Source organism: Pleurodeles waltl, chromosome 6 (genome assembly GCF_031143425.1).
Source record: "Pleurodeles waltl isolate 20211129_DDA chromosome 6, aPleWal1.hap1.20221129, whole genome shotgun sequence".
In the NCBI taxonomy this organism is placed as follows: Eukaryota; Metazoa; Chordata; class Amphibia; order Caudata; family Salamandridae; genus Pleurodeles; species Pleurodeles waltl.
Window position 1 is genome coordinate 1,443,121,410 of NC_090445.1, and position 27,081 is coordinate 1,443,148,490.

Below are 27,081 nucleotides of genomic sequence, written 5' to 3' on the forward strand. Positions count from 1 at the left end.
GCGCATAACTATTGGTTAGTTTGAGTTGTCCGTTTTCGGTTTCTATGGTGTTGAGCATCTACAGACTCACGAAGGTAGCACCGGGCTATGCCCGGGGGAGCCCGAGCCCCTCGCGCTCTGGGCGAAAGGTAAGCAGGGAGTTCAAACGACGGCTCAAAAATTACAGTTTCGAGATTTTGCCAATGCGAGGACAGAGACGAAAGGTCAGAAAGTGTTGTTGCGCAGTAGGGAAGGTGCGGTAGTTACAGGTTTTGGGGTAGGAAGCAGGTGAGAGCGTGAATGTAGACTGCATGCTGGAATACAGGGTTAATCTGAGTAACCTGAGCGCTTGGGGGAGCTGAGAGCAAGGAGAATGCTCGTTAGCAGCAGTTCTTGAAGTGGAGAGGTGATGGTGAAAGGTGTGAACTGAATAAGAAGGCATAACTGTCACCCAAGCGGCTTTCGGCTGAGGCTGAATCGAGATGTTCAACAGGGTGGTCCCATTAAAGTGAAAGGAGAATACATATTTTTCGAGGGTGATGCAAGGTTTGCAAGTAGTGTTACCCAATGGAATTCTATGGAGGGGTATTTTAGGAGGTTGTATATTTTGAAAAGATGATGTTGGGTTCACAAGCAGGAGAGAGCTATTAGAACGAATGAATTTCACGCAGTTGCATTTCAGTTACTCCTTCCGTCACCTCAATGTTTCCTAATACTGCATTTACTATCCTCAAGTCAAAATTCTGTTCTCTTAACTGTATTTCACATTCATCTTTACGAGTCTCATTTTCTCATCTCTATTTCTTCCAGTTTCCTCACGATATGCAACTTTTATTCTCCCCTTTTTTCTGTCACTTTGTTTCACTTCCATCTCATTTGGTTTTACCTCTCAACTGCAACTAGAACTTGTATTCTATTATTTACCTTACTATTTAACTCTCACCATCACCTTTTATTTTGTCGCATAAATTGTTTTCTACACACCCTCTTGGTCCGTTGTTACTCCCTCACTCTTCTGATTACTTTCACTTTGTTATCTACTCTAGTTTTAACTCCCGTTATGTCCCGTATCTACCGGTTTGATTTCGCCATCATTTTTCAATGTTATTACCATGTCCCCGAAATGTCTACCTCTTTCTCTGTTTATTTCCACTGTCCCTCTCCTCTCTGCCTCCTTCTCGTTGCCTTGAAGTTCACTTTCCCTTTTCTTGTCTTCTTTCTTTGGCTGCTTTCACTAATCTCTTATTGCAGTGTTTTTACCTTCCATTTTGTTCCTTCTTTCTTCCTGTTTCCTCAGCTGGCTCCCTTTTCACTTCTTTTCTGCGTCTGGCTTGAAAGATAATCAGTCACATATTGGATAGGCCAATGTGGGTATTTGAATTTTGCCAGTGCTGGAATTGGAAAATATTTACACTGGTAACCTATAATTTAAGGGTCAACATGTGGCACAGGTAGGCAGGTGGAATCATGGGGGTTTGAAAAGCAGAGTCTGACAGTCAACTTATGCATTTATTTTAAATAAAAATCTGCAAAGAGATTGGTAGAAGGGAAAATGTGGCAGTAAATTTGTTCTGGATTACTTAATTGGTCTCAAAGTGGATGCGTTTTAAAATATTTTACAGGGCTAAGACACCTACTGCAGATATATTTATCCGCCTAGCAATTTTGAACAGATTATAATAGGAGTAAGATAACTCTGGTGGTTAATGCAGTTCTGGAAAAGTTCTGTGTTTTTGTTCAGTCACAGTTTTGACTCTTAAAGTAGCATAGCCAGTTAGTGTGGCTGTTGCAAAACAAATTGTGTAACATAAAGATCACATATTTGTATTTTGTATAGCTAGGCAAGTGGGCTTTTTTGTCACTGAGATCATTTTATTACTTCCAGTTCATAAGTTGCTATTATTCTAATTTAAAGGATCTGCATGCAAACTGTAAATGATGTGTTTAGACCCTTATTGTTTTTTCCTCAATCTGTTGTTATTCTAAGTTTGCGGAGAAGGGTTCCTTTGGGAAGTAACAAAGCCTTTTTTAGTGTAGACAACCCCAATCACTGTGTTTTGTTTTATATCCAGATGTTGGGGCTGTTTTAGAGTTTGTCGGACGGATTACTCCTTCACTAATGTGACGGATATCCCGTCCACCATATTACGATTCCCATAGAATATAATGGGATCATAGTTCGGTGGACGGGATATCCGTCACGTTTGTGGTGGAGTGACCCCCATCTGCCAAACTCTGAACCAAGCCCAAAGTTTCTTCCGACCACTCACTGTTAACATATGCCTACAAGCATGGACAGTATGTATTTCCCACACTTTATAACCCTCATTGTCTTATGTAACATTTTGTGTGCATTGTTTTACACACTTTTATTAGGTCGAGCATAGCAGTGTGCAAGCGCTGCTTTTCTGATGTGTTAGAATCTATGTGGGCTTTTAAATGTGTCCACCTTACGCCCATCACTTTCACTTGTTCGTGGTCATGCCTTTCAAAAATCCTTTAATGACATTGGTAAATGCTTGATGTTTTTCCTTCCTTGGGAGGGAGGGTTTGGGGGGGGGTAGGGGGGTTGTTACCGCCTTGGGGACCGACCCTGTTACATGGATAATTGCGTGTTTGCCGATATGTTTGACTGCGAGCAACTTCTTTTCTTTTTCCTTTCGTGTCTCTCCTTCGCGCGGACGCTTGTGGCGGCCATGGTGCTTTAAATTGACGTGCATATGTCAACTGTTTTGCTTTTCACTTTCAATTTATGTGGTAAGAAAAGTCCAGTTAGGAATTCACAATGCTAATAGCTCTAACTCGAGTAAATGCGAGACCCATTGCATTGCAAATCTTTGTGATTTATTGTGTCTGCGTGTGTTGTAAAGCACTCTGATAACCTACAATGGGATGAATAGCACTATAAAAGGATGTAACAAATGGCAAACATCATTTAAATATTTACTTGTGTAATTATTCATACACACAGATTCACCTGGCATTTTTACAGTGCATGCACATCTCTTACACGGGGAAGTTGAACTAAATGGAAAAGTTGCTTACAGGTCTTCGTCTATCTACTGTATTTGTGAAGTGGTAAGCTGTGCGTTTTTGTTTCCTTCCATTGCATTAGTGTCCAGGTGTTAGGCTCGAGGTGGCTTCCAGCCAGAATGATGATTCAGTAAAAGAAGGGCTTATGTCCCTTGTAATCAGTTCTTTGTTTTAGTCATAGCTTGAGGTGCAAAGAAGTCCACTCGTCATCTGCAGGTTCCTGCTCCGGATGAACAGAAAGCAGACCACGTACGGGTGCTGCTGAATTATGTTCTGGTGTTAGAAAATTGAACCAGGACAAATTCAGCATATTTCCCTGGGTCAGCCGGATCCTGAATCTTGCCCAGAAATAGCTGTCAGAACTGAGTTCTGCTGGGATCGCCCTACTTTCCCAGCCCTGACTTTCGCTGTTTTTGCTGTTGTTTTTAGGATGTCATTCTGCCAACAGTTATCTGCATAAAGCAGCCAAGTGGCACTGGAGGAGGGGCAAGCTCTGACAAAAGCATATGAAAAATGCTTTGCTTCTGAAAGTAAAGCAACGCTTTATTTCGGTAGCAGCAGTATTTCACATGTTTTTGTCTACACATTAGTACAATAGATTTGACTTTCTCACAACTCTCAATCTGCATTCTATACAAACATCAATGACATTGCTTATTTTAGTTTGATTTTCCTTTCCATTCTTTTTTTCTTCTCCTCATCCCTTTCTCCCTTCCCGCATCTTTTCTTTTCTGTTTTATTGCATTCTTCATTTTTTGTCATTTCCCCTTCTATTTTGCTATATTCTTGCTTTTTGTTTTGTAATTCCTTTATTTCAATTTATTTTCACCATGTATACTGCATAAAAAGTAAAACAAGTGTGTATGTATACCATTTCGGTGTACAAAAAGAACAAAATCCACAGGCACATCAGAGTTGCCTTGGTATAAAAATAGTATCCACAACCATTCTAAACAGTATATCTGTCCAATTCCCTCTCCCCCCCCAAAGCCAAGGTTTTCAGTAGAAAAAATAATTAACTAAAGAAAAAGCAAAGGCAAAAGAAATGGGATAGAGCTCAAGAACGTGAGAGTATGGTAGGTAAAATAGATGGAAACAAGTTCTGTCATGATAAGCAATTCACTCAATAGCTTTAATCTCTCCTACAATTTTTCTCTTCCTAAACATATCTTTCTCACTTTTTTCTTCCTCTTACGTTTTCATACGTTTCACCTCCTTCTGCCTTACCATTCATTTTATTTATTTTATTACTTTCCCTCTTTCATTTTTCTTTTTTCCCTTTCTTCTTCCTTATCCTTTTGCTTTATAGTCACTAACTATTTCTATATTTCTTAACTTGCCCCCCCTTTGACTAACTGCTTTATCACCGTATTTTATTTCTCCTTTATTACACCCTCCTCAGTCTTTTTTTTTTTTTTTTTTTTTTTTTTAATTAACACCACCCTTATGTTTTCTCGCCTCAATTTTTTTTTCTTTTCTGTCTCCCTCCTGCACACTTTCTCATTTTGTCTCTGGCTCTTCATTTTATTTCTGGGTAGGGATTAAACCCTCCCACGTTCCTGATCAGCGGCACCTTCAGGCAGAAAAGGTGACTATTGGCTGGGGTAGTGCAATTGAATAGGGAAATGAGAATCTGTTGAGAGCCTAAGGAGGGTAGTTGTAAACTGGAGAGGGTGAGAGGTAAGATTGAGCTTGAATGGATGGATGCTATTGAGGGGAAAGCATTGCATGGGTTCAGTGTTTAAGGAGAGAGGTAAGAATTGGAGGTGAAAATACCGCATCTCGGAATAGGTGAAAACTGTTGGTGGGACGGTGAATGCTGAAGATCGTTGACATCTGGGTGAAGAGTGTGATGTCACAGGTGGACTGTGTACGAGCTTCTAATACATTTTTCTTAAACGTACCACTCCTATGCACTGCACCTTTATCCATGTTGCAGTTCTTTTTTACACAGTGTATAATCATTTGTTCACCTGGAAGACCATCACCGCTGCAACAAGTATCTGGCACTCTATGTACTTATCGGCATTGCAACAAGCTGTTCCTACTGCATCATAATCCCTTGTCTGCTCACTGGCAACCATTGTATTTGGATTTCAGAATCCTCTGCCCTAACCACTTTCGCTATATTCCACTATCAACCATCTTGGCAGCATTAAGCATGCCTTCACACAACATGACAAACAGGGGAAATGTTTCCAAATACTTTCACACAAATGAGATTCTGTACTGCTAGACATCAATCTTGGTGATACATTCCTCTTGCTCTGCTTGGTCTGCACATTTCCCACAGCTTCTTTGTATGAGATGGTCTTTTCTCAGTTTATAGTATCTCAACAAAGATATCCATGCCATCCTCACTCTCTTAACCTGCAGGCCTAAATGTGTATTTCTCATAGTCCCTATTCTTATAGGGAAGAAAGTTTACTTGGCATTCAGAGTTGTCCACAGGTCGAAATGTGATCTTGTTTTGGAAGGTTGTCAATCCGGGTCTTGTCTCCAACTATCTTTGCTAGCAAGGTCTTTCAGCATCAGGAACATTTGGGTCTTATCTTTTCCCACTGAGGCCTTATGAACCCTGGTAGAGGATCTCAGGTCTCTAGATGTTCATCTTATTAATAGTCCCGCTTCCCCCCCTCCCTTCGCCCCACCCATGCTGCTGGACACTTGCTCGGCCCCCTATTTTTCAATATGAAGGGTCTGCAGACAGATGGTCCAATTCCCTTATTATGGTCAGAACACTTCGCTGTTTGCTTCTTATTTCCAATTGCTTCTGTACCTGGAATACAGGAGCATGGCCCACCTTCCTTCTCTAGGAACTGGCCGAAACGTAACATTTTAATTCGAACACCACTTTGTAGACAGACTGTCCGGTTCCGAGTCACACATTTGAGTCTGACCCAGTTACCAGTGATAACTGGCGTCGGTCTTCTCTTGGTTCTGTATTACCTGTACACACGTTACGCATCGTAGATCGCTTTCCCCATCCCATGGTTTAATGATGCTTTGCGCAAAACAAAAGAATTGTAAACATTTGGAAAAAGTTTGACACAAATCCTATTGTCAAAATGATAAACAGAATTGTAGATTGACTCTAAAACCTTGTCATAAAAACTGCCGTACTAACAAAGCCTCCATCTATTCAGAAAAAATAACCCTGGCCCAAACTGTAAAAACTTTATCAGATTCCACCAATATCTTCCTTTCCGTATCTCTTTCTCATCCTCAGTGTGACAAACTAGTGGGATTTTTTCCTAAAAAACGTGGCCGATATTCGGGCTTCATTTCTTTCTACACCCGACCCTGGCTGCCCTCACCCACTAACGGAATTATATACTACTTGCACTGCCTCTGTCTGCTTATAAGTGCACACTGAGTTTTTTTCGGCCCTTGGACCTCTCAACTTTTACCATGTTCCTTAACACCATCAAATCAGGAGCACCGCTAAACCTTTTTCCCTCTTCACTTTTTGGCAAATTAGGTCCACAATTTCTGGAAACAATAACTCAACATCTGAGTGGCTCACTTTTAGAATGTCGGGCTCCTCAAGGCATGGACACATGCAATGGAAATGCTTTTGCTGGAGAAAAAAAAACGAATCTTCACCTTCTTAATTTGTCCAACTAAAGGCAATCTTGTTTCTGCATATATTGACCAAAATCCTTAAAAAAACATCAGATAAACTTCCTTTGGTGTTTATGAAATCAAATGGTCTCCTCCGCCCCTCCCAATTGGGTTGCAGAACCTGCAACAGCACGTCAGCCCTACTTGGCATCACTAAACATCTAAGGCTCCAGTTAGATAATGGTGGCACTGCTGCCTTGATTCTTATAGATCTTAGTGCCATGTTTGACACAGGCAAACTACAACACAAGATTGGAGGAGATGGGTGTTCATGGTAAGGCTCTGACCTGGCTAAGATCTTTCCTGCAGGACTGCTACTTTCAGATACATACTCAACTGGATTGGTCAAAGCCTTACCCGCTATCATCTGGTGTACCACAGGGTTCTACAATTAGTCCTACCCTGTTTAATATTTACGTACGGCCACTGACCGATATTGTGGAGAGCTGCAGTCTTACGCCCTTCTCATATGTAGATGCACCCAGATTGTTGTCTCTCTGTCATCTCAGGAGCGTCTCAGTGCTGACACTTTAAATATTTGTCTTAGGAAAGTGACAGCATGGATGAACGATAACTCACTCAAACTGAATACGAATAAGACTAAGGTTCTTTTGGTGAGCAACCAACCTCATGTTTGAGGTGCACCATTCGTAGCCTGAGGTTTTTGGTGCATCTCCAGTCCTGGTACCCTTTATTAAAAATCTATGTTTCTGGCTTGAGCGTAAACTCTCATTGATCCATCATATCACTGAGGTTGTGTCTACCTGCTTTGGAGTTCTAAAATGGCAAAAAAAAAATACTCCGATGCCTTCCTGTCTCTGCCCAGAGAACAGTGATTCAGGCACTGATTATCTCCAGGCTGGAATGCAGCAACATTCACTTGAGTGGCCTCAAGTAGTTCAGAATGTGGCCGCAAAACTTCTACTCCACCACCTAAATATCCGTCTACAACCAGACTTCTTCAAGATCTCCATGGGCTTCCAGTTGAGAAGTGAATCTACTTCAAAGCCATGTGCTATATGCATAAACCTATGTCAAATACAGGTTCCCATTATCTCAGATCTTTGGTGTTCTCATTCAAGCCAAATCGACCTCTGTGCTCCAGCAATTCCAGTTTTTCCACATTCTCCTAAGTGAAGAGAACCCATCAAGAGGGTCGGGCCTTTTCCTACCTGGGTCTCATCAGTGGAACTTGTTATCACCTTCTAACAAGATCTCTGTGTTTCGTAAGTTGTTAAAGACCTGGCTGTTCTGAATCTGTGTGCAGTTTTAGTTTTACTTGATTTACCCTGACAGACTCACGCTGGGAAACCCTTTGGGTAGCTATGTGCTTTATAAAACTCCAGTCATAATAATTTGTCAAATTCATCAGTCCAGTCTCCGTTTCAGCCTTAGCTTGCTTTTTGTGAGTCATAAAAAATGGGTGAAATGTCTAGATATTATAACCCAAACGGAGGAGTGGTTTTGATTTTAGCAGTTTAAAAAAAATCTGTACGAGTTCAAGGTTCTGCTTATTGTTAATTTTATAGTTGTTATATTGGTTATGAGTTTACTGTGTTCTGCTATGTCCCTTCACAATTTCAAGAGGTCATCACGTTTTTCTGTGTCGAAGTGTTGGTTTTATAAAAACTACTTAATTTCAAAAACACTCATTTTTGCAGTGGCATGCCATTGGTTCCTTGTATGGTGCTCATTGTTGCTATTATCCATAACAGAGCACTGTCTTCGTGTTACCCACCCTTTCGCTGCTTTTGTTTTTTTTTTTGTTATTAAAACTTTGCAAACATAGCAGCCAAGATCCACATGGTCCTGTGCCAGTCCATACAGCTAGGTTTACAAATATGGCTTCTAAGCTTCAGGCATCTGTTAGTCTCCTTCCAAAACTGTCAAGACCTTTTGAGACCTGATACAGGCTTTTGTGGCTGTTTTCTTATTCCTGGTGATTGCAGAAGTCATGTAAAGTCAGTAAAGATGGACATTACTTTCATCCGTTAAGAGTGCTGAGGTCACGGGGGACTTCTGTGATCTGAAACTATGTTAACTTGCTTATGGAAATGGCAATCGATACCTTGTGTGGGGCTCAGCTCACTGAAAACCACCACAGCACTTTGACACATGCTACCTGTCATTCCGGCATCATTGGCTCAAGCAGCAAGCAAACATTGTCTCAGAGACCAAATACTATGGTCTGTGGTGGGCCTGAGGGCCTCATTGATACCAGCATGGTGAGAGTAGGGCATTGGGAGGGGTTACGGATGCCCAGTGGGCATACGTTAAGCAAAGCAATTGTAGAAGTTTTTTTTAATGTGTACATTTTGAGTGACAAATTGTTTGTGCAACTTAATGATTTGTTTGTGGTCGTAATTGATGAGCTTGAAACAACTTAATTATATACGTTAAAAGTGTAATTAATAATGTAGTGTAGTTATGCCACATTTTCGTGTGAGGTTCCATTTTATTAGACTGGATGACGTTTTTTGTGTTCTGTTCATCTCGCGCCTGATCATTCTCTCCCCCAGCCTTTCTTCCATTGAGTGACCCCTGCAAGTCTTCTCTTCCCTCAGTTTACATTGTGCACAGAGGGCCTTGACATAAATGCTTATTGTCCTTAGAAAGCTTGTATTGTGAATGAAACCTTCCACCATCCGCTGTGTGTATCATTTTGAAAGATTTCCGCTGAAAGTTCTGATGTAGGCCTGTAGAAAAAACCTAATTGTGTGAGCTTTTGTTCGATAAATGTTTTATATTGTATTATACTTCTCCGGAGTGCAGTTGCTGAGAAGGCAAACAGAAGATTTCCTTTTACCTTAACAAATAGGATAGTGCTAAGAGTTTTAATTATTAGGGTGTTGCTTTTTGTTTTGCCAATGTGAGCTAACCATGATCATGCTACACTGAATCTACCGTTTTGCTAATTCTTTACATATATGTAGAATGTTTATAAACGCACCTTATTTTGAAGGTTTGGAGGAGACTTATAATTTTCTTTCCAAGACTCTGTCCAATTTACTTGAGGTGTTCATTTTCCCTTAGAATACTATCCGTAGTCTTTAGATGTTTGACACTTTGAATATGGGGGATTTTACTGCTTAAATATGTATTCTTTTTCTGATTTTTCTGTGCACTTTTCTGTATCGCTTATATTGAGAATTCTGTAATAAACCGTTTAAACTTATTTTTGATTTAGGACTCCGTTACTGAGTGGTCCCAGTATCTATTTGATGTTTACTCTGCTAATCTGTAGGTTTAATATTGGGTAATGTGGTGTCCTTTACTGAAAGATCAAAACAGCAGGACCGAACGGCTTAGGGGAAAAATCGGGATGTGTAAAACATTGGGGTTTAGTAAATTATTGGGGTTAAGCACCAACACATTTATGCTGTGTGCCCTCTTAATTAAGCCCTCCGTCTCTAGTCTAGTCGTAGATCTGATAATATTATTATGCTGTGCCCTTTACTGCACCTTGGGGTAAGCCTTCTCTGCTGGCTATTGCTACCTTGGGTGGAGAGTCAAGTGTACAAAGGAAGTAACTTGATTATTGAATGGCAATAAATTAGAATTGCACAATTTGAAAACAGAAAACATTGAATCAATCCTGGCTTCTCTGCTTCACCATATAGTGTAATCCTAGGCAATTGTTTTATTTCACTTCCCCTCTTTTATCTTCATTATCACATGAGAGCATCTTGAAATACATGAGTTCAGGATGTGCCCTGCACAAAACCTTATGTCTGATTTAATAAACTATGATTTTATACACCTGTAAAAACAACTCGGGCCACCCAGATGGGTACATCTGACAATTTGCTTCCCTCTTAGTTCAATATTGGCGTTATCAGGGTAAGTGTCCACATTAATGTTTCTAGTTCATTTTTTTAAAGCTCACTTTTAAAACATACTTCTCAATGTACTGCTATATTCTGATGTACTAAGGCGAAATGCTTCTGTACGTTAATGAAATGCATGTTTTTGAAATTTAAAGAAACGTTATCATATTTTTACATGAGTGTTACAAGAGGTCTTTAAAAATGAAGAGCTTCCTAAAGTTGAGTGGTGTTTCTTTTCTGTTACTTCACTTAGACAGCAGATAAATGCCTACCTTTTTACTGGCCATCTTTCTGAATGTTAGTGCTCTGTCTAGTAAACTGCAGCCCAAGGCTACAGTTAACCAGGGGACTCATGTGAAGATCAGGAGGGCCACAATCGCCTGGGCCGTACTTTAGTATCACTGGTGCTGAAGATGAGCCAGTGGATAAACTCTTGTGTTTGAGTTCGTTTTGGCATCCAGTTGTGTCTGATAGCTTCTCCTAGTGGATTCCACAGCTGCAGATAAATACCCTTGCCAGATTATTTATTCAATATTTCCTCTCCATATTTGTTGTGTTACTTCTAGCGAGCCAGTCTCCCAACATGTTGTACCAGTGCTGCGCCTCTCACTTCTGCCCGTTCTGTCGGCGCTGGATCTGCAAGGCTGTATGATTCTGTGCTTTAGCATTACACGACATTCTGGATCCCTTATTAGTCGTGTGTTCTGACCATTACCGAGATTATACAGTGGACAAGTACAAAAACGAATTTGTGCTTAACAATTTATGATTAATTAATAACGCAGGGATTTCTAAAAGAAAACTGCAGTATATTTGAAGGGTCCGAATCGAAAGCAAGGCATCGTGCTTCTTATAGTGCCAAAATCCTAGATCTCCGGATTGGCCCTGTAGACATACTTTGTCAGAGATCATCAGAAGTTTATTTTACGCACTACATGTGCAGTTTGCAATTCGCAACCTAGTACGAAAAAAAATTACATGGAGAGCAAAACAAATCGAGAGACATCAGAGAGCTTAACATAAAACATTGACTTTGTGTATCTCATTCTGTAATGGCACATTACACAGTGAGCTGTACATTCATGTTAGTGTACTCAGACATTTACATATCTCGCACAACATTCTAAATGTACTCTGCACACATTACATATGAGACGAAGTGCACTATACCTACATCAGAGAGCAGGCTTTAAATATCTCTCATCACTCTGCGAGCTCACAGTGCCCGGCCACCGCCATCAGCAGTGTTCATAGAAACACGATGTCCTCTGCATTCCTATTTTTGTTTGCTACGATGTGCTTGCTATATGTCTGGAAGAAGCACCGGGAATGACGCAAAATCACTCCATTAGTGGGTTCTAAGAAAGGGATAGTTTTGTTGCTTTTTTTCCCTTGCAGGCTGAGCTGGTGGTGGTCCAAGGTCAGAATGTGCTGACAGTGAACTGCCCAGCTCTCGGTCTTAATGCAGAAGTGTTCTTGTGAAGAGATAACATTATTTACCACAGTCCATGGCAGTTTATTCTGGAATGTGAACTCAGCATTTTCCAAAGTGTTGCTTGCTGTCTGCTGAGCTAAGACAATGCTCGTGGTGTAGCGCAGAGATCTAGATGCCCGCTAATAATGGTGCAGCAGATGCAGTAGCATCGAGCCCATGGATGTGAGCGGCACATGGCACCGCAGTTGCAACTGTTTTTACTACCAAACTGAAAATTGGGATTGAGGTGATCTTTCCTTGCTTGTATTCTAGCCAGAGGCACCCTTGCTACCCCATCGCAGGGTTGTTTGAGTCTCCTGTACCAACAGGGTCCATCCAGAACAGACTGTTGAACACATCATGTACTCCGTGAAGTGAGTGTTGTTAGACTGCCTATGTATCTCAGCAAAGATGCGAGGCCTTGTCCCATACGGCCTTGTGGTTTTCCATCTGCTCTTCGTCTTCAAGAATAACTGCAATTAGTGAGCATTAAACATGTTTGTAGACATTGTAGGTTACGTAGAGCTCTGTTGCCACCTCCAGTAGGAATCACTGGTGCCCGCAAGCTTGAGACTTTTACTGCCTCTGAGCCATCCAGCCCTGGATGGCTACCTGCTTTTTTATGCAGAACTCTTCTAAAATAGAAATACTGTACTTCCATGCTAACATACAACATACTCACACCACATAAAACACTCATCCCGACACTACTGGGCTACATTTCAGCTTTATTATCAGTGCAGAGTCCTTCATAATGACCACAACTACTGCTGCTAAATACCATCTTCAAAATGCACCCCGACAGCCACTTTCAAAGTGCCAGTACTTTGATCAGTTCACTATTCCCTCAGCAAGCCTGACTATTGCAGTAGGTTATAAGTGCCCCCCTGCATTCATTCTACCCACTGTGTAAGGTAATGCATTTCACCACTAGAACTCTCTAGAACCTAAATAAATACTTCACTACCTCTCCCTGTCATCACCAGGCTAAAAGACTATCTTCTAACAAGCATTGGCAAAGCCAGTTGGTCTCAGCAATGTGAGAGTTATTGGCTCTGACATTTTTAATGTCTTTTAGCCAAGAGCACACAATGTAAGTGTGTAAGTAAGTTGTTGGCATGGTACAGAAGTGGCTTTCTTCTCTATAAAACATGCCTTGACCTAAAAAAGGGATGCCAGAGAGTGTAAAAATATAGTTGTAGCATTGTAACAGTAAGCAGACTGTGGCGTAGTTCTATGTGTGCCACACAAAGTAGCCGATTTTGAGTGCAGGATTGCTCTGCATACTGAGGTGGAGCGGTCGGTGTGGGGGTGGGTGGGGAGGGGGGTGTTGTGTGTGTGTGTGTGTGTGTTTAATTCTTGTTCATTCTTTAAGGTGTGAACATTGTGGTGCCGGCCACTGGCTGCTGTTCGTGTCTCCTTTCAGAACTGTGATGTCATTTTGTGAAAGGATGGCATGCTTGTGCTATTTATACGAACTGCATCTCCCCCACCTAGTGAATAAAGAGTACACACACTTCCTCCCCCGGGAATCTGATGCAAATAAAAGAATAAAAAAAGGGTATGTGCAGTATTGTGTCCTAAATGTTAGAGAGCTGCAATCAGCACTCATGTTTCAGTCATCTGTTTCCAGTAAATACAGTAATGTAATTAATCAACAGCCTTTGCTTCAGGCACCAATTAACACTGATGTCCTCAAACCAGTTCTGATTTTCGAGGCTAAGCATATACTTCACCTCTAATAGATATGGTAGTTCCTCATAAAAAGCATAAAGGTTGCTTTGCCAACATTTGGCAGCCGCCAACTACGGTGTTTTTTTTAGTGCTTTTGCAGGTCTTCAGGAGAAATTTAAGTTTGAGATACAATTGTAGCGCTTATCAGCTGTGTGTTGCATTTTGAGGAAAACTAGAGAATTAATCTAGGAATGCAAAAAAAACACTCACAGCATTCTCAGTTGTATGCACGATTTAAAAGTTACTTTCATAACTATCTTTTCAAAAACGTTTTTTGTGTGTATGGAAACAGAGCTTATCTTCCCTTTGTGTTTAATACTCCATGTATTTTCAACTGCATGTGCAACCTTGCCAGTTATCCGACACATGTTCTATATAGTGATTTGTAAAGTGCTGCAATAGGATTGCGGCACTAGAGAAAAGTCATCCTGTATACTGGTGGCAGGTGGGGGTGGAGGGGTCTTGTGGGGATCTCATGTAACAGTGAAAAGGGACACTAGAGACAGGGGCAGAACAAAGTGTGGAGGAAATGTATATGGGAGCAGATGAGAAGAAATAGGAGGGGTAGGCATGATGAAGGGAGTGGCAAAGTGTGAGTGGCAAAGTGTTGAAAGACCAACCGTCCTCTCACTTTGAAATCTGAGAAAGAAAAGTAAAAATCTGCCCTCGGAATACAGTGTCCGACATTTGACCTCCGTTTTTGAACATACAGCAAATGTGACAAGATTTACTAGTATGTTTGAAAGAAAAAGAAAAAGAAAAACACTTCCTAAAATGGGAACATTGGATGGATAGTAGTAATTGGTCCATGCTCTTGAAGATGGCTAAACAAAGGAAGAGGCATGCTGCTTGCATGCCATGGACAAATGGAGAGAAAGAATATGAGACTTACAATGGAGCTAGCAAATGGGAAGCCTGTGGGCGGGCTGAAGAAAAGCCCACAAAGTATATACAACACTCTCTGAGACAGTGTGTGCGCAGTGTGGCAAAGACCTAAAAACAAGGCCCTTTATAACCTACTTGCTCATGTCTTGAAAACTAAACTGTTTACTTATGTCTAATTCGGTAGTCAAAATCTTTCCCAGATACTTATGTCCTTGCAATCCTCACTCTGAAAACAAAAATATTTTAGTTACACCCAAACCTTTTGTTTTGTGACATCAAAGTTTTTGTCTGTTGACTTGTTTGGTGCCCACACTGAGTTCACTTCCATTGAATTCATCTTCCCCCACCTCCCAGTTTTAAGGTTACTATAAAATAACTTGTCAAACAAGAGCAAATTATTCCTCTAACTCAACCTAGTTCCAACCCTGCTCCACACACTGCCAAGTCCTTTGTCGACAATTTCTCAGTGTAAACGTGCTTACTATAAGCTAAATAATGTACGCGATATTTTGTATGCAGTCATTCCAGTGCTTAATTTGAGCAAGTGGGGCCCATGGACACTTATATTTGGGGGCTGGCAGTTTTTTTTTTTTTTTAATAATCAAGCTTTGACCCAGGACAAGAGAACGCAAGGCAGAAAAGGGGGACAGAAGGAGGAAGATAAATATGGAAAAATTAGGGGAATGCATTTTCCCAAGTAATATGCTTTGAAACACAGGCAATTTTAGTGGAGAGACAGGTAAAATAAAGATATTTTTGACTTCAAAAATCTGGAGTCTTCCTCAGTTGGGTTTGTTGGCATGTACACAACAGTGTCTTGGGAAACGCAGACATCAACAAGAACCTGCAACAGTGAGAAATGGAGAAGGAAATGTCAGTTGGCAGATGAAAGTAGCATGACGTGGAATCAAGACTAAACAGTGTTAATATTTGAGAGACTGCATTAAGTAGTGCAGGCTTGGGGCTTCTTAGAAACACTTTTGGCCCCACAACTTATTATTTTGCAAATTAAGCCCTGGATGCTGTGCATCACCCCACACAACCATCAGAAATACCCTTTTGTGTTCGTTATTCATCAACTTCTTTATTTCTTTGAGCTGTGTACTGTAAAACAATGTTGCTATGTGTAGCATGTATTGCGGGAATGTTCTTGTTGTTCTTCCAATATATTTAAACTCCTCTTAGAGGATAGGACAACACATTAGGTATAGGTATTCTTTCGAGAGCAAAATTAGCATATTCAGTTCAATATATCAAATAAAAGTTTCTTGCAAAGTTCAAAAAATCGTTCACTAAATCGTATATGGCACCGAATAAGAAATCTTTCCAGAAATAAGCAGAGTAGACCTGGTGTTGCTGAGGACAGGATGGGTCTGCTTTCAGTCTTGCAAATCTTAAGATTAGTGTGAGTCAATTATCAAAAGTTATATGCAAAATTAGTCTTAACCACTGTAACGAAGTACATGTTTTTAAAAATGCATCTGTGTTTTACAGAAAAACCTTAATGTAAGAGAATTAGAGCACTCCGTTTGCTTGTTAAGAACATTTCCCCCCACCCCCAAATTAGCACATTATTTCAAAAGAAACCATGTGCCTCGAGAGGCAATAAAATAGATTAATAAGACAATATAAGATCACAGAAACTAACGAGGACCTTGCTGTCTGGTTGCAGATTAGCAATGCAAATTCTAATTTTCTTATAATTTAAACTAGAAAGTGGATAAAAAGAGAAAAATATTGTTTCTCCTGTAATTCATGTTCATACTACGTTAGCACAGCGTTACTTCTGTTTTAGGTTGAACCAAGAACATACAGATTTTGGAGCCCGCGCATTGCATCTCATTCCTGTCACTCTCATGTGCCTGCTTCTTATTTGTGTCCAAGGTTGGCAAGCTTGTGTTTGTCTCTCCAATTGAGCATAGCCTCTTTTAATTGCTAGCCACCATGCTTGCTTTTCAAGCACTAGTTTTTTCTTATTGGTTAATGCTTCATCATAGTCGATGTATTTTACAGCTATCTCCCTTGTCTACTTGTATGCACACCATGTTGCTGTCTGTTGCCTGTGTGCTTTCTCCTTGCACTAATCCATATTGCTCTCGCTCTAGTATCCCCACCCCCTGTTGATTTCCTATCCGTGTCCTTCGGTCCCGCCCGCTCTGCGTTGCTTTCTCGCTCATTGAGTCTCCCTGCCATCCTCACCCTCTGTGTTGCATCTGTCCCGTTGCCTTTCATGTCACTTTGCCCGCATGTCCCTTTTGTTGCTTACCCTGCCCGTGCCCCCTGTGTTTTTCCACCCGTGCCCTCTGTCTTGCTCTCCACCCACACTTAAAAAGCACTTTCACACATTACTTAAGTTTTGTTTGCGTATCCAACATGGATCAGCAGAAAAACACAGCTATTTCATTTTGTAGGCATGTGCATGCCTGATACGCTCTGGGACTTTTGACTAATTTAGCCGTGCTGGGAAGCTTTGGGGATGATGTACTGCATGGCTGAAAACCTTTGACAAAGCAAATAGATATCAACTTTTATATTTATGGCTTTGCCAATGTTAATTCCTAAATGTTGCGTGTTGTTTTCCATTTTCATTGGAAAAAGGGGACAGTATTGTGAGTTATATATGGCTCATTCTTCATTTGAGCCCCAGAGTGGTGCCAACTTAAGACCTATGGCCCACACCTGTCTTGGTTAAGATATAAATGCTTGTACTATGGCCCAGTTCTCTCTGTGTTGACCCTGACATTTTGTCATGGCACCAAGCCGAACGTCAGCCCCTGGAAAATACTCACTTAACTGCAATCTAATATATGCACTCAAGTCTACGAACGTGTGTCCAGTCTTCTTTGACATACTACAGAATTGCTTTGCAACAGATATTTGAATGGAACTAACGTGAGCTGGATCTTTTATCTTTATGCTCCTTTATTCCAGTGCAACTTACTGTGACGAAGGGCATGTTACCATAAAGCTGAGAGGAGGCTGTATCCTTATAAGTTACCCACAGACGTGATGTCAGGGCAGTAAAACACACGGCATTAGTGGTCACTTCGGTGATGCCCGCATTGGCCCCTCAGCCCATAGTTCACGCCCTTTTATTCCCTTAACCAGAGTCTCCTCTAAGCCAACCAAATGAGCCTCAAACAGTGGGGACGACCTAATACGCACCACTATTCGATGTGACGAACCAGGTGTTGTTTATGTACAACAAATGCTACACTCTTGAGATAGTGGTGGTTGTCATGTACAATGTGGATGGCCAATGATGATATTCTCCTAATTCACTCCATTTCTCCGTAGGCCATCAGCAACTGGGACATTATCTTCATGTGCTTTACAACCAAGGGCTGGAAATAGTTGGTTATTTCTACTTCATGAGAAGTGGGTCCATTGCTCGTCCTTAACTTCTGCAACAGTCCATGAGTGGCGGTTACCTTTTCAAGCTGCGGGATCACCTCATTGGCAGAGGTACTGCTTGTGACCTGCACTTCGGGATACTTGGAAAAGTCACCAACTAAAACCATTCTGTAATTAGGAAGACTAACAAAGCCGCACTCACCCTGTTCCAGGATGCACACGGATTTCTTGTGTGATGACAGGAACCAGAGATTCGGGGTTCACAACTGCTTGGCACATCAGGCATGGCTTGATTTCTCCCTTACGACTTTACTCTGATTTTAACTTTTCATCTTCGCTATCCCCTGATGCCCTGTGTGGATGAGCCTGCCAGACCGCTTGCATGATGAGAGTTTCTGAGATTACCGGTCGATGTCCCCGGCTGGTAAGCATCCCTCCTCTGGCAACGTTAGCTTTTGTCTGTTTGTCTCACTTTGTAGGATATGGTTAGGATTTGCTGCATTGCCGAGGTTTGGTGTGGAACATGAGCTTTTAAAGTGGCTCAGTTCCCTGTATGCACTGCATTTTGGGTCAATTGTATGAAGTCCTCTTCCACCCTGACCCTCTGAATCTTCCTAGAGGTATTGGTAGAGGATGCAACCTCTCAAGCACCAACTTGACATATGTTTCTGTGTCTTTAGGTTGGGTTTCTTCTAGTGTGGAATGGCAACCCCCAGTTGCCTGGACAGATAGCCGAATTTTGGAACCCATGTTTACACTTAACAACAAAGGAAGAGTTTTGCAGGTGAAGATCCCATTTCTCAATCTGGAGAAGTGTCTTTGAGGCAGAGCCTTCAAAGAGCAGTATTAAAGGCTTGTGGTCCGTGTCCACAACAAACTAATAACCATGCAGGTATAGAGGGAAGCGTCTACACCCCAGTGGATGCTGATAGCTTCCATCTTGATTTGTGAGTATCTTTGCTCAGTTCGTGTGAGGGCTCGGCTAGCATAGTCTGTTGGGGCCCACTCACTACAGCCCTGTCTTTCCAACTTGTTCAGTGGGGCTAGCATCCACAAAAAGCTGTGTGTCTTTGTCTGTGTCGAAGTACACCAAAGTGGGGCTGGCAGAGAGGGCTTCTTTAGTGTTCTGGAAGGACGGGTCCAGATGAGATTGAGGTATGTACTTAGGAGACGCTGGCTCTCATCCACTGAACAGGGTGGCATGCTTTATCACTACCCTAAGCTATCCCTTAGAATGGTATACAGCAGAGGTCGGTCTTCAAATGTTCTTTTGCTGTAAACCAAAGCCCCCAGCAAGTTAAATGTTTTCAAATCTGGCCCCACTGGCCCCTCCAAAACGGTAGTGTCAAGAATGAGGAAAAAAGGGTTGTAGGATGGAACGGTGCTTATTAAATCATTTCAGGTGGTACCATTTATTTAGCCCACAACAAGATTTGTAAGTTACAGTTTCACAGATGCGTCAAGGGAGAAAATATATTGAACATAAATATGCATTTGTTCTTAATTTTCTATAAAGAAAATATAAAGATATAATATACAAATAGGATGATGTGTCAAAGTAGGTACCTTGAAATTATTATTATTCATGATTTTTACTTTTGAGCTATTTTTTTCTTTTTCACAACAGTGGGGATAATAACCATGAGCACGAAACCCATTAAAATACACAAGTGACAACATTCAAAATCTGTCTACTCTGGAAGGGTAGAGTTAGAAGAGATTTCTGTATGTCAGAAATACCAAAACTAATAACTTGTTTTTTTTTTACATAGCATTGCATATTAATTTTTTCATTTTTATGCTACGTAAATAAATGGTGCTGACATTACCCTTTTCAGCAATACTGTAGGTATTAACCTTTAAAGGATGCAGGGCTAAGTTATCCATGTCACAATTCAGAATCATGACAAGGGTATCCCAACAGATATCAGTGGTGAGTGTTAACTCACCAGAGCTACCTGCAATGCCGAATGGGATCTTATTACACTGGTGTGGAGGTTTCAAGAACAAGGGATTAAAATGACATGGAAAAAAGGGTCTTGGGCACCACACAAGAAAGTTTTCCCCAGAGAGAATTGTTAATACCGTAGAGAATTGTTAATATATGTTACCAACAACTATTAGATGTGGTGAGGTGTAGCAAGGCCTCTTTAGAATCATTTTCAATATAGTCCTACGTTCAGCCTGACATTTCTAAGCACTGCAACTAACAGATGGAGTGGCATACAAAGAGTCCCTTAGATGCTAACATAAGCAAGGAAAATGGGCCCTCCATCCACTGGTTTAGATGTACTAACAGCCACAAATGGGGTTCAGTATTCCCTTTACACCCTTGCCTCTGCACCTGCTGCACTATTGGTGGCCGTACCCATACACTGATGTTAAAGAGAGAGACCCTCTGTCTTTTTTACTCTACATTGTCAGACCTCTGCTGTCCAGTATAGGTTGACATTTTTTGGTCCACTGCCAAGGTTGTCTGAGATGGATCGTTTAAAAAACAATTGTGCAAAAAGCTCTTTAAACTAATAACAATAAAGCAGATGAGTAGGTTCCAGAGGGGGTAAAAGATAAAGTTTTGGGGGGGAGGGCGGGGGGTGAAGCAACAAAATGAGCAGTGGGAAGCAACATGATAAAACAACATGGAGCGTGGGGGATAAGAACGCAGACAAAAGACAGCAACGCAAGTGCTTGCTGGAGTAGGAAAGCATATGGGCGAGAGAGCAGTGTGGGGCTGTAAAAAAGCAAATGAGGAAGACCACTTGAAAACACGTGCACTTTCACGGAGTAGTTAAGCAAAAAAAAAGTAGTTCCCTTTGAAGCCAGGCAATCAAAGCAATGTTAAAGAGGCTTCGCCCCCTGGGAACGACAAACACAAAATGGAAAGGCTGAAACCTGGAAAGATAGCGACTAGAAAGCAAACACATACGAGAGAAATAAAGCAAGCCAGTGGTACGCAAAGGGCAGCTGTAAAGCCCTGTGAGTTCTTGGTAAGCTCAGTGCTTTAAGTAGGCCGGTACTGAGTACCAGCACTTCTGTGGGTTCTCCCCTAGAGTACTGGAAATTCTGCTATTTGAGTATGGTACTCCTAGTGCCAGCTGGGCTCAAGCTCTGCAGTATGGGTGCATGCAGCGCAAGTGCTGCTGAAACCGCTGCTTTCCCGGTGAATGGTGTCTGCGAGCCTCTGTGACTGCCGATAGTCCACGTACTAGGGTGCCAGATTGCTGCTGCAGCCCTACATTCTAATTAGCAGTACCGCCGTATTATGGCGCTGTAGTCTAAGGGCAAGAGCTTCCGAAATTGAAACTTGTGCGCTGTCAGAGTGTAAGGCTGCATGGCAACCCAACGCTAAAATACACTACTGTTGACAAGTTTGAGTCATATGTGCGTAATGGGTACTTTTTTGCAGTTTTATATAGTGTGAACTTAACCCGTTGGCATTAAAGAGCTTTACATGAGAAACACAAGTTATACACGAAAGCATAACTTTTGGTTTGTTTTGGCAAATCCCAACGTTGATTCAACATCAGGCGATTCTGGGCAAATCACATAATCCCATAAAAAAAACCTAAAAAAAACCTGTGCTTTCGTGTAAAATCTCTGCTTCTTGTATAAAACACTTTAATGCCCTCGGTCCAAGTTCGAACTAAATAACCAGCAAAAAATCATACCAACTAGCTCTGCACAAGCGAGCCGAACTTGGAAGAAGGGCACTAGAGCGCTTTACACTGAAGAAGAAAATACTGATATTGTAAAGATTCATTCATTCATTCATTCAGACTGATATCGTAATTGCCTGCCTCACAGCCAAGCCCCCCCAGGCAGCCCCTAATAGACCCTTAACACCGACCCCAGTCAAATTGGTGAGTACCGGCACTTCCCGCTTTCCATTTAAAGGACTGGGTAAGCCCACAATGTCTTTCACAGTAAGACAGACTCGACCTAATAACCACTGCACCAGCGTGCTGAGGCGAGGCCAGACCAGTTAGTTGTGCCATATCTTATTTTGCTAACTGCTAAGGCTTCTGTAACATTGTAACTAGTAGTTACCAGCCGCTGTTGACGGGGAGGGTTAGCCTCTCCAGCATAGGCATGTTCCCTCAGGCCAATTTACACTCCCACAGGAGTGCAGCAGCGACGTGCGTCCTGCAAGTCTCACGTGTTCGTGCACTGCTCGAGGTTGTGACAGCTCCTTTGTCCCAGGGGTGGGTCGCTTGGGCCGCACCGCCTGTTCCAGGGAGCGGTTGCGGCAGTGTTCAACCGCTCAAATAACCTGTGACCTACTTCTCTCTGCCACACGAAGTGCTCCGCGGTCCCTGGAGAGACGAGCGAAGTGGCGAGACTGTGGGTGGACGAGACGACTTGGCATTCCCCTGCTAAGCATGAAGGCACACCAGGCAGCTGGCAATGTGGCAAAGGTTAGTCTGCGCAGAACGTGCCCCTGGGAAGAGTCGACGTGGCGGAGGAGGCAGGGTGTTGAGTAATGCAAAGGGATGTTGCCCGTGAATAAGAACATGTTTAATGGCAGTGCCAAGTTCTCCTTTCTAAGAGATGACGGAACAAGTGTCTCAGTCTAAAACCCATGTCTGAGTAGTCGTTCACCAAGACACAGAGACTCGTTTTTTTTATGTGCAGAAACCTATCCGTTGGGACCGAAAGAGCCAAGTGGCCAAAAGAAAGTTACTTCAGACTAGCTTACGTGGCTCTGTGCCTGCCTTACAGTTGCCTGCCTTCACTGTTTCTGCCTAAGTTGCCATTAGCAGCTGAATACTTGGGTTAGGTGACTTTGTGGTGGAATGAGCCTGTTGCAGTGATCTCTTTTCTGGATGCTTGGACCAAGGCAGGTTGGCTTAGCTATTAAACTGACGCAGGACAAATAATTAAGACCTTTAAAAGAGTAACGCCAGTTATGGCCCCCGGTTTGGACAGCTGTGGAAAAGGAGGCATATATTTGCTCCAGGCTATTTTCACTGAGTTGATTTTAACCCAGAATGTTCCGCTATTAAGTGCGGTGTGTCTCACGGTGTGCATGTTTTGGATTGAAGGTTGTACCCTGAGGCGGGTTTTTGCTTGTAACCTCCTGTTTCCTGAGTGAGCATTAGGCATCTGGAATAAGGGACCTTGCATCTATTTTTATTCTAAACTGTAGAATGTTGCTGAAAACGCCTACCAGAGACATCTGGTTGCATTGGACTGGGACAAAGTCACAAGTTCAGGCTGACCATGATGGATTGCAGGCTGGCTAAAGGGACAAAGTACCTTAAATCCTGACTGTGGAGCGTTGCGTGGAGCCGATGTAAGGATGTGCTGTGCATACGAAGCAATGCATCAGTTCGGAAATGCGGCAAGGCTGCAGTGCAAGTTCCTGTTGCGTCATCATTGAGGATCCTGTCGACGGGGCTTGCCTTGTGAAGTCCAGTGTCGGGGATGCAGCTGGCGATGCGACTGCTCTGAGGAGCTGCAAGGCTGTGATGCGGAGTCTGGTGTCTGTCGACACTGCGGTTGGGCGTGGGATGCGAGGACCAGGGCCATGGATGCACTATGCTTTTGGGTTGATGTGTCGATTGCAGGGACTGCAGAGGCGATGCAGGTCTTTGCATCCAGCCCAATCCATGTAGCTGTGTGGATGTGTCGGTTCTGTGCAAAGATGAGTCTGTTCTGCCTGGGAATGTGCCCCTCACCAGAGGTGATACATCAATTCTTCTGGTAAGCACCTTCATTCCACTCCCAAAGGTCCAGGGCTGAGGTGGCACTGCTTGGCAGGGTAGACTCAGATGGCAGAGTTCAGATGCAGGTGCAAAGTTGTTGGAAGCTTATGTCCATGATGTGTGAAATCAGGAGTCCAGCCAACTAGCCCTTGGAGTCACTCTGAGTTCTGTGTTCAGGAGGCACAGATCTAGTCCTTCTCACACAGACAAGACGTTAGCAGGCAGCAGGGCAGCATTGCAGGGCACCAGTTCCCTCAGAGCAGCAGTCCAGCAGAGTGTCAGTCCTTATAGCAGCACAGCAGTCCTTCTTCCTGACAGTGTCTACAAGTCCAGAAGTGTGCTGAAGCAGTGCTGTCTGAGGTTCTCCTTTTATATATACATCTGTGCCTTTGAAGTGGGGAGAAACTTCTAGAGGCATGCTTTAGAAGTGCACAGATGCCCTGCTTTCCATGCCCTGGCTCCAGACTACTACAAGGGATATGCAGCCCTTTATGTGGAGACATGACACAACCAGTTCAGGTGTGAGTGAGGCTTGGCCCAGCACCTCCCTCTCATGCTGCCTGTAATGGCCCATTTAGTCACACCTAAGCTCCCATTGTGTGTGACTGCCTGAGAGTAATACATAAAGCCCAACTGGCAACTACAACCAGTCCTAAGACCAGAGACAGGATACTGGCACGAAAGGGATAAGGCAAGAAAATCCCAACTTTGTAAAAGTGGCATTTTCAGAATTGTAACTTAAAATCTGACTTCACCATTAATTGGGATTTTAAATTCAGATTGAAGAGTTACCAAACACGAAGACTTTATCTCTTCACATTTGGAACTTAGACTTCGAAAATGCATTAACGCAACTCCAGAGTTATACTACGGGAGAGATGGGCCTTGCAGTAGTGTAACATATATGTATGAGTTTTTCACTACCAGGACATGTAAAACTTAAAAGAACATGCCTCACTTTTTTAATTACACTGCACCCTGCCCTTGGGGCTGTCTAGGGCCTACCATAGGAATGGCTTATATGTATTAAAAAGGAAGGTTTGGGCCTGGAAAAAGGTTTATTTTGCCAGGTCGATATGGCAAGTAAAGACTGCACATACAGACTCTGCAATTTATATTTTATTGAGTTTTATACAGGTTCAAAGTACAACAATCATCCTGTCTACATCCACTAGCCAGTGAGGAAAAACAGTTAGAGGAACAACAACAGGGAGAGATGACCATGAGGAGAAGCAGGAAAGATGAAAGGCTGGAATGGGTAAGGGAAAGCCAGGAGAGTGAGTAGGGGTACCTTGATAATCCCCAGTGAACAGGAATAGGAAAAACAGTGCGTGAAGGTGGGCGGAAGAAAGGGTGAGTTATAATATGCCTTTGAGCTTGTTAAGGGGTGTAATCTGGGTGCATGAGGCAAAGTCTGCTCCCTAAATTCGTCGAAGAGGAACTGTAAACATGGTCCCCAGATTTTGTCAAACTGTGGTAGTGTATTAGTCCCCACTGCTGTCAATTTCTACATTCTCAGAAATTCCCATAATTTGTGTAGCCAGTCCCTATTCGTTGGTACTGCATCATTGCCCCAGCAGGCTAGGGGGTACTGTTTGGCAACACAGTAATGGCTCACCCCCTTGCTGATTTACAGGGGATATGTTAAGGGGTTCGGAAACCCTAGGAGAATATAACTGAGGAACCTGGGGGTCGGTGTCATACGTCTTGTCCATATCTGATAGGGTGTCCGTCCACAAATGATGTATTTTTGGGGCAATGCCAAATAAGATGTTAGGGCAACTCTAGTTGATGTATTGAACCAGTAATGTGTAATTTTAAGGAGCATTTCCTTGCCAGTGGTGCTGCAGGCAAAGGTGCCAGCTGTGTGTAGGATATCATCCGTTTCGTTGATGGTAAAGATGTGCTCGCATTCTGCCTCCAATCGTCGCTGTGCTGGTGCTGAGATGTTTAGAGGCTTCTTGAGTGGGTGGCACAATCAGTGCAGCAGGCCCACTTCAGCATTTAATTTACAGGCCCTGGGCACATGTAGTGCATTTTAATAGGTACTTGTAAGTAAATTAAATATACCAGTTGGGTATAATCCATTGTTACCACATCTTACAAAAGAGCACAAGCACTTTAGCACTAGTTAGCAGTGATAAAGTGCACAGAATCCTAAGGACAGCAAAAACTGGAGGACTGAAGGCAAAAAGCTAGGGAAAACCATGTTAAGGATGTGGTGTCTAACACCGCTTTCTACATCCCTAAAATTTCACTGAGACCAGCTACGTCATGCCAATGCCCTGGTATTAGGCAAATAACTATTCTGTTTTTGGGAGAGGCAGTGCATTTTTCTGCAGATGTTGTCAGTTAGTGCCTCAAACTCACTAACTACATGTTTTTTCACTTTTTGCATGTATATTTGTGTGCTGACCTACCAGTGTACAGGACGAAGGTTGTGGGCGGTTAGTGAAGGGTTTCACCCAGCTCTGGTGTGTAACTAGGCATCTGGTTATATACTTAGTGTCTATGGTAGGGACAATGGAGATCTAATTTATCCCCTTTGTGAAGGTGGATGAAGCTTCCCCACTTTGGCTGACTTTCCTTGACATTAGTGAAATTGTGACTGCTCTTTCCCCGAAGCCGGTTTTCAGTCCCATGAAGAATGGGGCTTCTGCTTGGATACACGGTCTTGGCTGCCATCGGGGGTGTCTTACCTGCTGATACCCACGGCTGTCTTTAACCGTGAGAAGCAGCTGATAAATATTGCGTCTATATAGCCATGCCTTGTTGATTTCCTGTCGCCTGAAGTCCTGCCCCTTTGAATGGAACCTCGGGACCCTGCTATGTTGGAAGGGCAGGAAGCAGGACAATTTGCCATAAGATTTATCTTCGCCTTTGTTTCTAATCTACTTTTTATTGGCATACCACAGAAGGTTGATTCGGTGGCAACATACAGTGACGTTTATTGAGCACACTGGCCGAAGTGAAAGTATCCTGATGATTAGAACCATTCACTCACCTATAGATCCATCCATTCATCCACCCAGTGAGACATTAGTATGTGAATGTACCCATTCATCTATGCTCCCATTTTATTTCTGCCACAGTCATACTTGTTCATCCATCCACTTACCCTACCCATCAGTCTTCTCACCTGTTATCCCATCTAAGTAGTAACATTGTGACTCGTGCGTCCACCCATTCATACTCATCCATGCATTACTTTACCCACTTACTACTTAATTCCACACACTGTTACGCATTAGTGAAAATAAATTTACACACAATTCAGCCACCCATAACCTTTTACCATCTATCCAGTCACCCAAAAGCCTGGTCTGGTGGCTTAGTGGGACTATGCGTCCACTGTAGGGGCTTGTGTTTGACCTCATGGTCACAGGTTCAAATCCTGGCAGGTCCACTCACCCTTTCATCCAAAATTCTGAGGTCGATAAAATGAGTACCATTGAGTTGGGTAACA

The 27,081-nt window shown here is 42.6% G+C and overlaps 1 protein-coding gene across 3 annotated transcripts in view; it reads left to right on the top strand.

Annotated features, from left to right (window-relative positions):
• The first annotated feature begins 24 nt into the window (after positions 1 to 24).
• Positions 25 to 27,081, top strand: part of SAMD8 (sterile alpha motif domain containing 8) — a 207,374-nt gene continuing 180,317 nt past the window's right edge. Inside the window, exon 1 of one of the 3 annotated variants that reach the window (XM_069240866.1) lies at positions 25 to 128. In XM_069240866.1, coding sequence (XP_069096967.1) covers positions 45 to 128 — 84 coding nt within the window. In that variant the 5' untranslated portion in view covers positions 25 to 44. Of the gene's footprint in view, positions 129 to 22,102; positions 22,326 to 27,081 lie in introns of those variants that run through there. The other 2 variants (XM_069240867.1, XM_069240868.1) reach the window with 2 other exon arrangements.